Below are 13,969 nucleotides of genomic sequence, written 5' to 3' on the forward strand. Positions count from 1 at the left end.
GGAACTTCATCACAGCTTACAGTAAAGACAACGATGCATGGATGTGCATAGCACTTCCTTAAGCAAATTGTTGATCTACACATGCTAATGAATATTATATTCACGTATACACTATAGGTCTATTCAACGGAAACGGACACCATCTTAAGGACTGATGTGTAGGTTTTTATATACGCGAACCCCTAAGCTACATCAGTACTATAAGTACTATAGGATTGAAATTTTAGCCGAGAGTCGTATATGTACAAGTATAAATACAGGATACTTTTATTTTACTTCACATGAAACAAAGCACGAAATTCTAGATCTGAAACCAGTACCTTATTCAGAGAGTTTTGTCGCCATTTGGCACTTGGGAAACAAAATAAAGGTCACGGTCAAACTGAAATATTTCGTACTCCCAGAATAAGACTGTTTCAACTAAAAAAAAAAATGTATCTAAAGAAGCTTCATTATCTTTTCTATCTTTGGGAATTGCTAATTGTTAGTATTAATTGATGTATAGAAATCCCTTCTTAAAAACATGCAAATTACAATTATTAAACATTAAAAATTCGTAACAATTTAAAATCCATTTTGGATTATGATTGCCTTATTCTGAGGGAGCAATTGGGTTGCCAATGGCGACTTGGAAACCGGAAATTTCGGACCCTGCTAAAACATTTAAAATGTTCGTTCAGAAAAAGTTTAATTAACAGTCATTTTCGTGTCACCTATCTTCGCTTACATCCTATCTTCCTAAATTCTTTCTAGACATCACTCAGTTTAAGTGCTTTTAATTCAAATTGTACTGTTAAAGATAGTAATAAGCCACAGGTTTGTGATTATTATCTGACAACTCTGACAAGGAAACATTATAGTAGAAAGAAGAATTAGATTCAGAGAAAAAAAATGGTTCAGTCAGTAATTACAATGAGGTGACAATTTGTATAATTCAAGTGAAAATTTAAATTTGGCAAACATGTATTCTGCTGTATGATTCTCTCTGACGAAACTTTTCAATTTATTGTCAATCATCTCAAAGGGAAGTTCCGACTACCTAATGTGAAGTTATGAAATGCCAAATCACAATTTACACAAAATGAAACGTTGATATTTTCTACTTTCGCTTAAATTCGTGCTTTTCAAACACAAAATTTCATATCATCAGGGCAGGCAAAGTGTGACATTGATTGAAATAAAAATCGAGAATTTTTTTTTTTTTGGAGCAGTTAAAGAAGATACCAAATAAAATACTATATAAATTGATGAAATCTAGAAAGGAAAAACTGATTTTAAAATAGACTGTATCCAGACTACTGGTGTAAATTTTAATTGGCATATATATGTCATTATAATGAAATAATACAACTTAAATTGGGAATTAGAAGATCTATCTAAATAATATTTAAGTAAAATCACAGATCGAAATACACAGATGTTTATCGCAATCAGTATGGTTACACAGAGAGAAAACGCATGTAGCGTACGTAAAAATGTAGGTTACATGCGTAAATCCTGGACTCAAAATAGGACTATCTATAACATACTGGTGCAAACGTATAACTGAAAAAGTATGTTTTATAATATTGTCCTTATAAGTGCTCCATCTATAACGTACTTTCCTTGTGACTGTATTTAGGCGGTATATGTATATAACATATAGCTGACGTATGTAATATACGGAACACTGTTAAATGTCAGAAAACAGGCTGCATGCTGTAACATCTAAGCGGGAAAAAGGCAATGTAACATGTATAGACAGATTTCCGTATTAAACATATGGATTTTGTATATTTGTACAATATACCACTGTCTGGATAACGGATTTTCTCAATGTACCTATGTTGAGGCTTAGCACACAAAATGTTCGAGATACCTCCTTATATTATACATTCAGAAGTTTTAGGCAGAAAATATACGCTCGACATTACCTCATATGCTTGGAACATAATTACTATTTTTAGAACTTTGCCTTTAGACTGTATAATCGAGATTTAAAACAAATCTTTGAACGAAGAGATAAAATCAGATTTTAAAAATTAAAAAAAAAAATGCATAATATTTTAAAAGTATGATGTTAGAAAGAAACTAATCGCAAGCCAATATTAAAACAGCATTGGATAAGCAGCTACGAAAGCTGGTATTGAGCAGTGGCGGATCTACTCTGGGGCCGGAGTCCTAGTCCCCCAGTTTTTTGAGTGACAAAAATAATTTAAGCTATTATTTATATTGGGTTCTAGCTGCCCGCCCATCCCAGTTTTTACTTTCTAGATCCGCCCCAGGTACTGAGACCAGTTAGCTGCTACTTACTTTCTAATATGTTCAGCATAATATAAATAACTAAATTTAACTTCATTTTTGCTACCAGTATTCTTGAAAATTTCTTGATGAATTTTTGATAATGACGTTAGATATTTTATTTATTTACAAATGAAATATGTAACTCGAATAACTACTAAAAAATTCATTCTTTTATACATATACATGATGTGGGCCTATACTTAAATATAATATACTGTACATTGAAATTTAGATTTAATAAAGATAAAATACATTTGTGGTTATAATAGAAGACAAAAATGTGGGCCTAATTGAAATAGACAACATGAATACAACAACTTGTGGTCTATATACGTATATATGGTTTGCTATCAGAACCTTGAATACGTATTCTGACAATACTGACAGCATTGACGAAATAAAATTCTGAAAGTAGTGAGCAGTGGACTGTGGCAAATTAATATATAGAGATACACAATTTATATACTGTATGTATCTCTATATTCAATCCTGGACTGACTGTACGAAAAGTTCCGTGGACGCGTTCTGTTGGAAAATAATAATGTGAAGTGGCCGCTTAGATTAGTAATTCTCAATCTTTTTTGACTGTGAGGACACACTTTGGTACTGAGAACCTACGACATCACGACACACTTCTTTGATTTTTTGGTAAAAATTATAAACATTTTTCGTCAGTGGAATACGCAGAGTTTCATTAAGCAAGTGTCAAGCATTCAATCTCACTTCTTTTCAGGACATATTTTATATATATATTAGTGGTGGGCACAAAAACCGGTTTTTGAAAATTTTCAAGAAAACGTTTTTTCACCGAAACCGGTTATCGGTTTCCTCCAAAGAAGGTTCGGTTTCATTTGCACATGTCAATTAATATTCTATCGTGTAAAGGGATTCATTCTGATTTATTTTGCTGGATTATTGACAGAAGATTACTAAACTAAATTTGTACTATTTTAATATATAGACGAAAGCTAGGTCTGTCGATAACATTTTCTCCAATTTCGGAACTAGTTCTGGGTTCGCTTCGCGTACGTAGTCTTTGTATGTAAAAATCTTAATTATAAAGTGTGTAAAACAAGGCAATTTAATTAACAGCGTTATTTATTTGTCTGAAATGACTATGATTCTTAACATAGAATATTACTTCAAACATGGGGGGCCAGATGGCTCAGTGGTAGAGCACTTACTCTGTTGTGTGGGGTCCCTGGTTCGATCCCCGGTCAAGTAAGTTTTTGGTAGACAACACCGCGTCCGTGGGTTTTCTCGGGATACTTCCGTTTCCTCCCACTTTCTCGTTACACTAATTCTTCTATCATCATTCACTTGCTTTCATCATCGTCTCTCTTTGCCTAACAGGGCGTGATCGTGGGACTTTAAACTGAAAGTTTTATTTCAAACATCTAAAAAAAAAAAAAAAAAAAGCCTCAATTCAAACATAGACCCTACATACGCATTTTGACTCTAGTAATGTACAAATAAAAATAAATTAAAACTTAAGCGTTATATTATGAAAATGTCCAATACAATGCATCTCTATATTTTATAATAATCGAATGAGTCGGAAATTTGCCTACAAACGCTTGTCTTCGTTTATCTTCATTTAAGAACTATCTTGCGAACTATTTAATTTATATACTTAATTTGATTAACTCATATCACATATTTATATACTTCATTTAGACACACATTCGTGCATTCATATATTTCTTCTCAAGGTTAACTGTGGTCCTGGTGTCAGAAAAATGGCACAAAAAAAGTTTTTTTTTTTTTTTTTTTAACATTTGAAAACTTCCTTGATGCAATTATATTTCTTCCATCTTCGATTGGAGCTTTACATTACTTTTCAACACGTGGATATATGACACTTTTTTTTTTTTTAAAAAAAAACGTATTCCCATCGAGAAAGAATCCCAGATTTTTTCTATCATAGGAGCAAACTCATCAATTTAACAGCAAGACATGCTTACAGTACTTGAAACACAAAATCAACAACAAATGTATTTGCTTTCTTTTTTAATGGAATGAAGTAATAAAAAGAGACAAGTTAGCAACATTGAAAACGGGTTTCAGCCGGCCCTAGGGTTACTTGTAAGGTTTCAGCAGTATACATGGAGATGAGCTGACAGTGTTTTATGGTGAAGTTGATCTAATTTGTTGTATAAAAGTAATTTATTTACTTTAATCTACTATATGTGATGTCACTAGTGTTAACAAACTAAAACCAAATCTCAAGTATTTGTGTACTTGAAGCAAGAAATGTTTGTTTGTACGTAGAAAGCGGACGTCTGATCTGAATATAAGGAAAACATGTAACATGGACGAATAACCTTGAATTAACATAAAGTCTCTCTGAATTGAAGCAAAAGGTAAGTAAATGTTATAGTATTTTATTTTTATAGTAATAGCATGATTTGGCGCAAGGTATCTCAGTATTTCATTGCCCGTAAAAGATCAGTCATGTTCAGGGGCGCAAGCACGGGGGTCCACCAGGTCCGTACCCCCTCCGAAACACTCCTAACTCAACACACATTTGTACACTTTCTCGTGTTTAATTGGGAAATTTTTGATGTAGCATGAAAATTTGATCTTACACTTCATCTATATTACATCCTAATAAAAACAATCTAGTTCTATCATTTTTTTTCTGAAACTATAAGTGGATGTAATTTACAATTACTTATCGTATTTTTTGGTTCGGAATAATACCCGTTTAACAATATATATACGTAGTAGCTTCTAGTATTAGACCCTCCCCCCATAAAAGCTTGGACTCCCGTTCTGGATGCGCGCCTGGTCATGCTACCATATCATCAATATTATGTGGTCAGTGGACGGTCATTTATTGCAAGTGTTGCCTAAGGGATGAGACAAGATGAGAGATATGGTTTTCTCGTCTCGTCTCTTAAATTTTATAGAAGTATTATCTCGTCTCGTTTCTCGAAGAATTCTCGTTTAATCTCGTCTCGTTTAATCTTGATTCTCGGAAGGTTTATCTCATCTGTCTCAATTTATAAATTGTTGTACAGAATTTAAGCCTTGATTTTTTTCTAAATTTTATCTAGAAATGATTACAATCCTTTTGCGTCATAAGAGGTCCAAAGAAGGGTGTGTTATATAACGTTTAATCCATATTTATTATTGGAAAATGAAATCTTTGAGTTTTACTTCCCACGGTTATGCCGGTTAGGCTAAAGGAGACGGTGATGATGAGTAATGAATGAAATAGTGGAATGAAGAAAGTGGGAGGAAACGAATAAATCCCGAGAAAACCACGCACACGGTGTTTGTCCACCACAAAGTTCACTTGGCGGGGGCTGGGATCGAACCCGGAACCCCTAGCACCAGAGGTGAACGCTCTACCACTGAGCCACCGCGGCCCATTTATTATTGGAGTAGGCTATATTATGTAATGACTTGCGTATCTTTGAACGTTGATAAATGCTCTTCATTATGTTCATACAATGATTTTATTAATTTAGAGTTTTTTTTTATACTATGAATCATGGTAACAGTAAAACAGGGTTTGAAATCTAAGATTTGGGTGAACAACATGGATTACTTATGAGACTCGAAAAACTTCTCGAATCATCTCGAATTTAAAAATATGCGTCTCATGTAGCAGGAAACACTTGCGGCCGTTCATTTATTTTGAATAGAGAAGCTTCCAACGTAGAAATTGTCCCTTGTAATGTTGTCCATTGGATGTAGACTTCCCTCCCTTTCCATCCGAATTCCATCGTAGCTATATTGGTAGCTTACACGTCTGTGGCGTGGGAGACTAGGGTTTGATTCTTATTAGAAGGTAATGTGGATCGCAGTTTACGTTAAACTATAGGTCCACGTTTCATGTAACCTGAGTGTTAAAAGGAACGGCAACCCTCCAGGGACAGCTGGCAATCTGGGATATTAACACTCTGATCAAAGTAATGCTAACAAGTAGGAAGAATCAACATGGGAGATTACTGAAGCACTCAAATCTCAAGCTCAAGGAGAAGAGGCTAGGTCACTATATGTATGAACCAACGATAACTTCCAAGTGCTGGAAAGGCATAAATAAGACCTAGTCTATGATTGGGTATTAAATGACTTATTTCACAAATTAAACGTAAATGAGGCTTATACACTACACTCGTCCTTTTCGTCCAGGTATTGTGTTTATATAACATACCCATCCTAAACAGTACCATCAACTGTGTGTTTATATACCACATTTGCCTCTAAAGGGTACTTAGTGAAACATTTATTACGAAATGTAAATCAAATCGCTCGAATCGTATTTGGAAAACTTATTTTATTTTAAAAAGGTATTGTCAGATTATTTAAAAGGCCAATTTAAGAAACATGAATCAAATCACCTGAATTACTTGAATCACCTGAATTTAAGTAATATGAAATCGACCGGAAACATCTCATTCCCAAGAGTGAAGTATCCCTTGTGGATTCTTTTTTAAAAAGGGACAATTGAGTTACATAATTTTGTCATGTTATTTGTGAAACATTTATTGCTAAAATATGAACAAAGTCGCCGGAGTCATATTTAAGAAAATCGTCCGAATAGAACTCATCTCCGAAGAGTAAAGTACCCTATCTCGATTTTTCCAAGGAAAATGACTTAAACCACTCTGAACATAGGGTTATTAATAAAACACTGATGTATGATATATAAAAAAAATCGTTAGAGCTGTTTTTGGAAAAATCGCATTTTTTTAAAATTTTCGCTCTTCAGTAAACTACTCTTATTATTAGGGGTAGGAAGAAAATTCGAAAACCATGTATGGAGCAAAATTTAAATTTAAGGTTTTCATAAAGAAATTCGAAAAATACCTATGGAGAATTTTATGGAAACCTTAAGTTTAAAATTTGATGTGGACAATTGAACGATATGACCTATAGACGAGTGAACATACGCACGAGCATACTGACAGACTTCCAGAAATAACTTTTTCCAGACGCAGGACACTATAAAACTTGTAGATCCATTGAAATCTCGAATTCGATTTTTTTTCACCATCACTCCTCTCCTATGGCCCCTCGAGAATAAATAATGAAAATGTTTCTGAACGACATGCGAAAATGACTAGTACACCATATATTAGAGTTTTATGTACCTCAGAAAATGTTACATGGAGTGTTAAGTTATTTTATAAAAGATTTTTGGTATAACATATTTTAAAGTAGTAGAGCAAAATGTAACATAAAATACTCTAGTACACTAGCTTTCGGTTAGCTGGGAACTTAGCCCCAGATCTTGCAATTCCCATTCTTTTCTTTCCTTTCTAAGGAAAATATTAAAAAAAAAAAAAAAAAAAAAAAAACGCTGAAACACGTCTGTAATTAACATGTCTTTATGTCTTTACTCTTATGGGATTTCGAGTGTATCCTTCCTTCCATCTCCTTCCCGCCTTTTCTTCATTTCTAAGGAAACATTATAAACTTCCGAAACATGTCTTTACTCTAATGGGATTTCGAGATAAGACCATGTTATTTTAAGAATTACAACCCTCGCCCTTTTCTCTTCTCACCTTTTTCTCATCTTTCATCGAAATCCAGAACATCGTTATCTTCGGCTGTTTTCAAAAAAGTGGCCCTGCAGTGGCCAAATCGTCAGTGATTTGCGGTTGTGTTCATTGAGACTTTTCTCAGAAACACAATATCTAGAACATATCATGGTTTCAAACAATTTAACTGAAATCCATAATATCGGTATCTTCGGTTGTTTTCAAAACAGTGGGCCTGTAGTGGCCAAACGGTCAGTGATGGGTGGTTGTGCCTATTGAGACAATTTTGAGGAACACAATATCTAAAACATATCACTGTTTCAAGTAATTCCACCTAAATTTAATTTTCATAAGAATTGTGCTGGTCCTTTGAAGTACTGCATCTGTAAGTATTGGTTGCAATAGACTAATAAGATCAAAGATGGAACCTGTTCCTCGGATGCTGAATCCATATCAAGAAGTAATTATTCGTTCTGTCTTACAGTTCTGTGGGGATAAAAGTTGAAAAAGGAAATAATTTATTTCAACCAGTTCCGGTTTGGATAGAAGTTTAAGGGAGGGAGGAGACTTATTCTTGGAACGCTGAATCGATTGCAGAAAACTGCACCTTGATAGAATTTACCGTTTCTGCTCTATGGAAATCAGTATTGAAAGGTGACGTAACAACAAATTTGAACAACTTCCGGCTGTGGTAGAGTGTTTTGGATAGTCATGATATGTTGTTTTGAGACGTTGAGTTGAGTCTTTTGAAAAAGAAGAAAAAAAACACTCCTGGTTATCTGTTACTGCTTTCGTTCTATGACGATAAACGTTGTAACCGGAAATGACTAATATTAACCCCTTCCGGTTTGAAAAACTGTTAATGGAGCAGATGGAACCTATTCTTTGAACGTTGAATCGACTAAAATAAACTGCATCTTGATAGCATTTACCGTTTTTTCTCTACAGAAGTCAGTATTGAAATCGGAATATTAACTTTGAAGCACTTTCGGTTTTAGTAGGGTGCTCACAGGATAGTCATTGTATTTACCTTGAGACGCTGAATCGTTTGCTATAAAATCCACTTCTCTCTATCTGTTACCATTTTAGTTTTATGGCGTTAAACATAAAAACCGGAAATGACTACTTTGAATCACTTCCGGTTAGAATAGATAGTTAACGGAGGAGATGAAACCTGTTCTTGGAATAGATTTTGAGTAGATCGCAAAATATCGCATCTCGATATTTCGCACAGCGATGTTACCGTTTCTTGCTGTGATACCTGTCAACAGACGGACAGAGACAAAGCTGTCCTATAAGACTTCAAACACTTATGCGTAGCATAGTTTGGAAGGCTGATAGTTAAAGACGTATTTTTGGACTTCCAAACTGCTATGCATGTGTCGGAAGTCTTATACGGAACGGCTTTGTCTCTGTCCGTCTATCTCTTATATATTATAAATTGATTGTATTTGAAAGCGGCCCTCATGTTTTTTTTTTCGTTTTAGTCTGTAATAAAAATTTCTTTAAAGATGCTTATTTTCTTGAATTTTTTCCTTAGGTATTTTGTTTATCTTTTTATAAAAAGGAAAGCACGTTCTTTAAAAATATATATTTTTTATTTTCTACTTTTTAGTCATAGTTAAATACATTTTCTTTCATTTCAGAATTTTGTTTGTTTCCTTTTTACATTTTGTGGAGACGTGGTGTTTTTCGACATTATAGTCTATCTGAAGTAGATATTTAAAAATTACATAAAAAAGAATATTCTCTTTGGTGGGGTAAAATGAAGAAAGGGACTAAGATTATAAAAGCATTAGGCAGTCTAAATGGTTTCCTATAGTCCATCACAATGAATGGTGCCAAATGCTTTTATAATCTCACACTCATCTCCTTATTTTATCCACTAAAAAATCTTCCTATCTGAGCATTCTACAAAAGCATAAATTATTTTGTTTCTCGTATTGTTTTCACATTTAATTAGATCTTAAAATCTATCTTTCACAATTTGAGACGTCATTTATGAAGGTCCTCTGAAAGTTATATTGTACATGCCATCTCCAGAGCTGAATAGGATATTTATTTACCAGAAAGCAATTTGAAATGAAATGAAATGAAATCTGACACGGGAAGATCCCACAAGTTGTAGCTCAAATCTCATTGCCGCATAGCACATCTGATAGAGCATCATGAGAAATGAAAATGAGCAAAATTTAAGGTGCTATGAACAAGAAGAATACGACCTACGGGGCTTCAAAATTTGAATATCCAAAAAATTATATGGAATTATGTACTGTACATTTAAAGTAAATATCTTGAAAAATGCTAAAACAATTAAAACAAAAGTAGCACAATATAATGAGAACAAAATGCTCTATCGAGAACCATAAACAGTGTCGCCATATGTGAGGCAGTGTTGCCAACTCAGTATAAAATATTTTGTTTGAAATAGCATCATATACAAGTGTGTACAGATTTAAAATGCACTATTATCACTAAATATAACAGTGAAATGTAGTGGTACAGCGTTGCACACTGTTGGAGCTACGTGTGCTGAAAATGTTCAATGGAGAAGTCTGATATGTGACGACAGATGGTAATAAAGGAATACATTAGCAAATGTGAGGGTTTTGCATTATACAGGGTGCGGCACGTAAAACCGGCCCGTCGTAATATTCTGGTATATTGTGTTTTTGGCAACACTTAAATAATCTACCTTCCTACCAAGAGATGGCGTGTCGAGGTCGGGTCGACTTACGTGACCTGCAGCAGTCACGTGCAGCCGCAGCCAGTGAAACTTGTCGAAACCAGTTGAGAAAAAGGCCTCGTTGTGTTAAGCCGGGTGAGTGTCAGTGTGTGATAATGCCGTATTTGATACCCGAGCGTGTTGCCATTGTTGAAGGGTTCATTGTCACTGGATCTTTTGTGAAAACAAAGAATTTGTTTCGGGAGAAATTTCCAGGACGTTCTGTGCCAGCAAAAAGCACCATTCAGGAATTGATTGAAAAATGGCGGCGTACAGGATCGGTTCAAAATGCTCCCAGGAACAGACGACCATCTGTCTGCACACCTGAATTAAAGATGCAGGTGGAGGAGAAAATGACAAGAAGTCCTCGAAAGTCAACCAGGAGATTGAGTCAACAGGTTCATGCGAGTGAGAGAAGTTGCAGACGTGTTTTAAGGGGACTGAAGTTAAAACCGTACCGGATAAGTGTTGTGCAAGAACTGAAGGAGCCTGACCTGCAGAAGAGAGTGCATTTCTGTTCATGGCTGTTGAGCAATGTTGCCAGTGGTTTCTTGGATCCACTAATGCTCATCATGAGTGACGAGGCGTGGTTCCACCTGTCTGGGTACGTTAATTCCCAAAAAACCGGTATTGGTCGACAGAAAATCCACACGCAATCCACCAGGTACCCTTGCATGAAGAGAAGATTGGTGTTTGGTGTGCAATTTCCGCCACACGCGTTATTGGTCCCATATTCTTTGAGACGACAGTGAACAGTGACGTGTATATGGGAATCCTGGAGGAGTTTTATACACACTTGACCGAAGAGGAGCGTCAGTTATGTTACTTTTAGCAGGACGGTGCAACATGCCACACATCAGCTGCATCATTGTCCCTTGTGCATGAGATGTTTACACCAGAGAGGACAATCAGCAAAGGCTTGTGGCCTCCACGGTCACCAGACTTGTCCACGTGTGACTTTTACTTATGGGGACTGTTAAAGGGAAGAGTATACGAAACAAATCCACACACAATTGAAGAACTCAAGACCAGGATCCAGGATGTCACCAATAGCATTACAACACAAGAACTGACAAGGGTATATATGAATCTCCTCAATCGTGCTCACATGTGTGTTGAAGTGGGCGGAGGACATTTTCAGCACCTGCTGTGAAGGCTGCTGTGAAGGTGAGTAGTCATATTCAATACATTACATTTCATTTATGTGTTGTAGTTAATCATATTCAGTACATTACATTTCATTTTATGTGTTCACTTTACGGGCCGGTTTTACGTGCCGCACCCTGTACTTCTGTAGCCCCGGTGAATTAGCAGATAACTCGCAAAAACAAAATGATACATGCGAGGAAAGAAACAGGTGTTTTCTAATTCTGTAAACTGGTACTTTCTTGATTTATGTCCTTCGTGTTAAGTGACATATTCTTTTACTTCCTCTCCTACATATCATATGATGATGTTTAAACACTGTAATATTACCTACCATATTCACAGAGGAAATATATATAATTTTACAACTTCCTCATTTCGTTTTTAGTCGGCCCGGATAGCCGTTTTTTATTTTAGAAGGCTAGACAACCGACATATTAGGAATCGCGGGTTCCAATCCAGCCTCGGACATGTTTTTGTTATACTTTTCACCTTATATTCATTGTTATCTTTCTCTTTCATAGTGCTTAGGATCCCACTTTACACTATAGGTCCCGTCCTATATAGCTTCGGAGCTGATACAGAACGTAAAATTGGTATCATTCAATTTTGTTTTTCAAATGCATTAATATTTTGTAACACTGTTGACATTTTGCTATGTTATACTATCGGTGTTATGCATTTGAACTAAATTCATAGTATGAGACCCAGATTCCTTTATTACCACCTGTTGATAGCAGACTTCTCCATCGTACATTTTCAGCACATGTAGCTCCAACAGTGTGCAACACTGTACCACTACACTTCACTGTTATGTTTAGTGATAATAGTGCATATTAAATCTGTGCACACTTGTATATGATGCTATTTCAAACAAAATATTTTTATGCTGAGTTGGCAACACTGCCTCACCTATGACAACATTATTTGTGGTTTTCGATAGAGCATCTTGTTCTCATTATATTGTCTCACTCTTATGTTGATTGCTTCAACGGTTTTCAAGATATTTACTTTAAATGTACATAATACCATGACATTTTTTTTTAATATTCAAATTTTGAAGCCCCGTAGCTGCTATCCTTCTGGCCCATAGCACCTTAAATTTTGCTTATTTTTATTTTTCGTGATGGTCTAGCAGATGTGCTATGGAGCAATCAGATTTGAGCGACAACTTATGGGACCTTCCCGTGTGAGTTTTACGTCCCACGATTATGCTGGTTAGGCTAAAGAAGACAGTGCTGATGGATGAGTAATGAATGAAATGGTGGAATGAAGAAAGTACGAGACTCCGAGACGAGAGAACCCCAAGAAAACCCACGCACACGGTGTTTGTTCATCACAAAGTTTACTTGATCCGAGCTGAGATCAAACCAGGGACCCCAAGCAACATAGGTGAACGCTCTACCACTGAGTCACCGCAGTCCTAGAAAGCAATTTGAATAACTTAAGCAAATACTGTATATACAAATATATAAAAGTAAGAACGGAATATTGTATTGTAACCTAACTTATGTCGCTGTGGAAAATTTCATAATTATGTATATATTTCGTCCGAAAATAATTTAAACTAATTAATTAATGTTAAAGAAAGTTTTGTACACGTCATCACCATCTGCAATAGTTTCTTTATTACATTAATTTGCTACAGATCATGGAGTACACAAATTTTAGCTTAATCCATTTGTTAGGTTGAAGAGAGAGCTAAAGTTGAATTGTATGCACTGTTGCCATGTTATTGTGAAGGTAGTTACAATTGATTACAATACTAGCAAATCACAACAGGACAACACTCTTTTGTAAGCCACTCGTAAATACATGGCAACTACGCATCCAAATTTACTACTTTAATGCAGTGACATAATTTTATTGAGTTGCCAGCAAACAGTTGATGTCACATTTACCGATATCGTGTGACACAACCAAATCTGTTGGAACCAAGTGGGTCAAAGATAAATCTTACAGACTTTAAAACATCTCAGAGTAAAGCAAAAGACAACATGATGCCAATTTTCGACTTTGGTAGTCCTTAATTCAGTTAACTTATATACTGTTCCTAATAAATATGTTTGTATCTTGTAGAATGGATGATGAACGGCAGTACTTGTTAAAGGATGCGAGTTATCCTGACATTTTTGAGGAAACCAAACCACAACCTGAACCGGAGGGAATCTCGCTTTGGGCTGCTGTTTTATACATCGTGGGAATATTTGGAGTATTTCCTATTCTTGCGCTTCCGAGGACCTTAATCGAGTGTGGTAAGGACTAACATATAACATTTTCAGTGATTTAATAACATTCTTAACATTTTCCATTGCAATGT

The 13,969-nt window shown here is 35.3% G+C and overlaps 1 protein-coding gene across 1 annotated transcript in view; it reads left to right on the top strand.

The window, feature by feature from the left end:
• Positions 1 to 4,364: 4,364 nt before the first annotated feature.
• LOC145662913 (uncharacterized) overlaps positions 4,365 to 13,969 on the top strand; it is a 99,272-nt gene continuing 89,667 nt past the window's right edge. The window contains exons 1-2 of the mRNA XM_081728918.1: positions 4,365 to 4,646; positions 13,729 to 13,904. Coding sequence (XP_081585044.1) covers positions 13,730 to 13,904 — 175 coding nt within the window. The 5' untranslated portion in view covers positions 4,365 to 4,646; position 13,729. The remainder of the gene's footprint in view (positions 4,647 to 13,728; positions 13,905 to 13,969) is intronic.

The sequence above is a fragment of the Thermobia domestica genome, chromosome 10 (genome assembly GCF_964235325.1).
Source record: "Thermobia domestica chromosome 10, izTheDome1.hap1.1, whole genome shotgun sequence".
In the NCBI taxonomy this organism is placed as follows: domain Eukaryota; kingdom Metazoa; phylum Arthropoda; class Insecta; order Zygentoma; family Lepismatidae; genus Thermobia; species Thermobia domestica.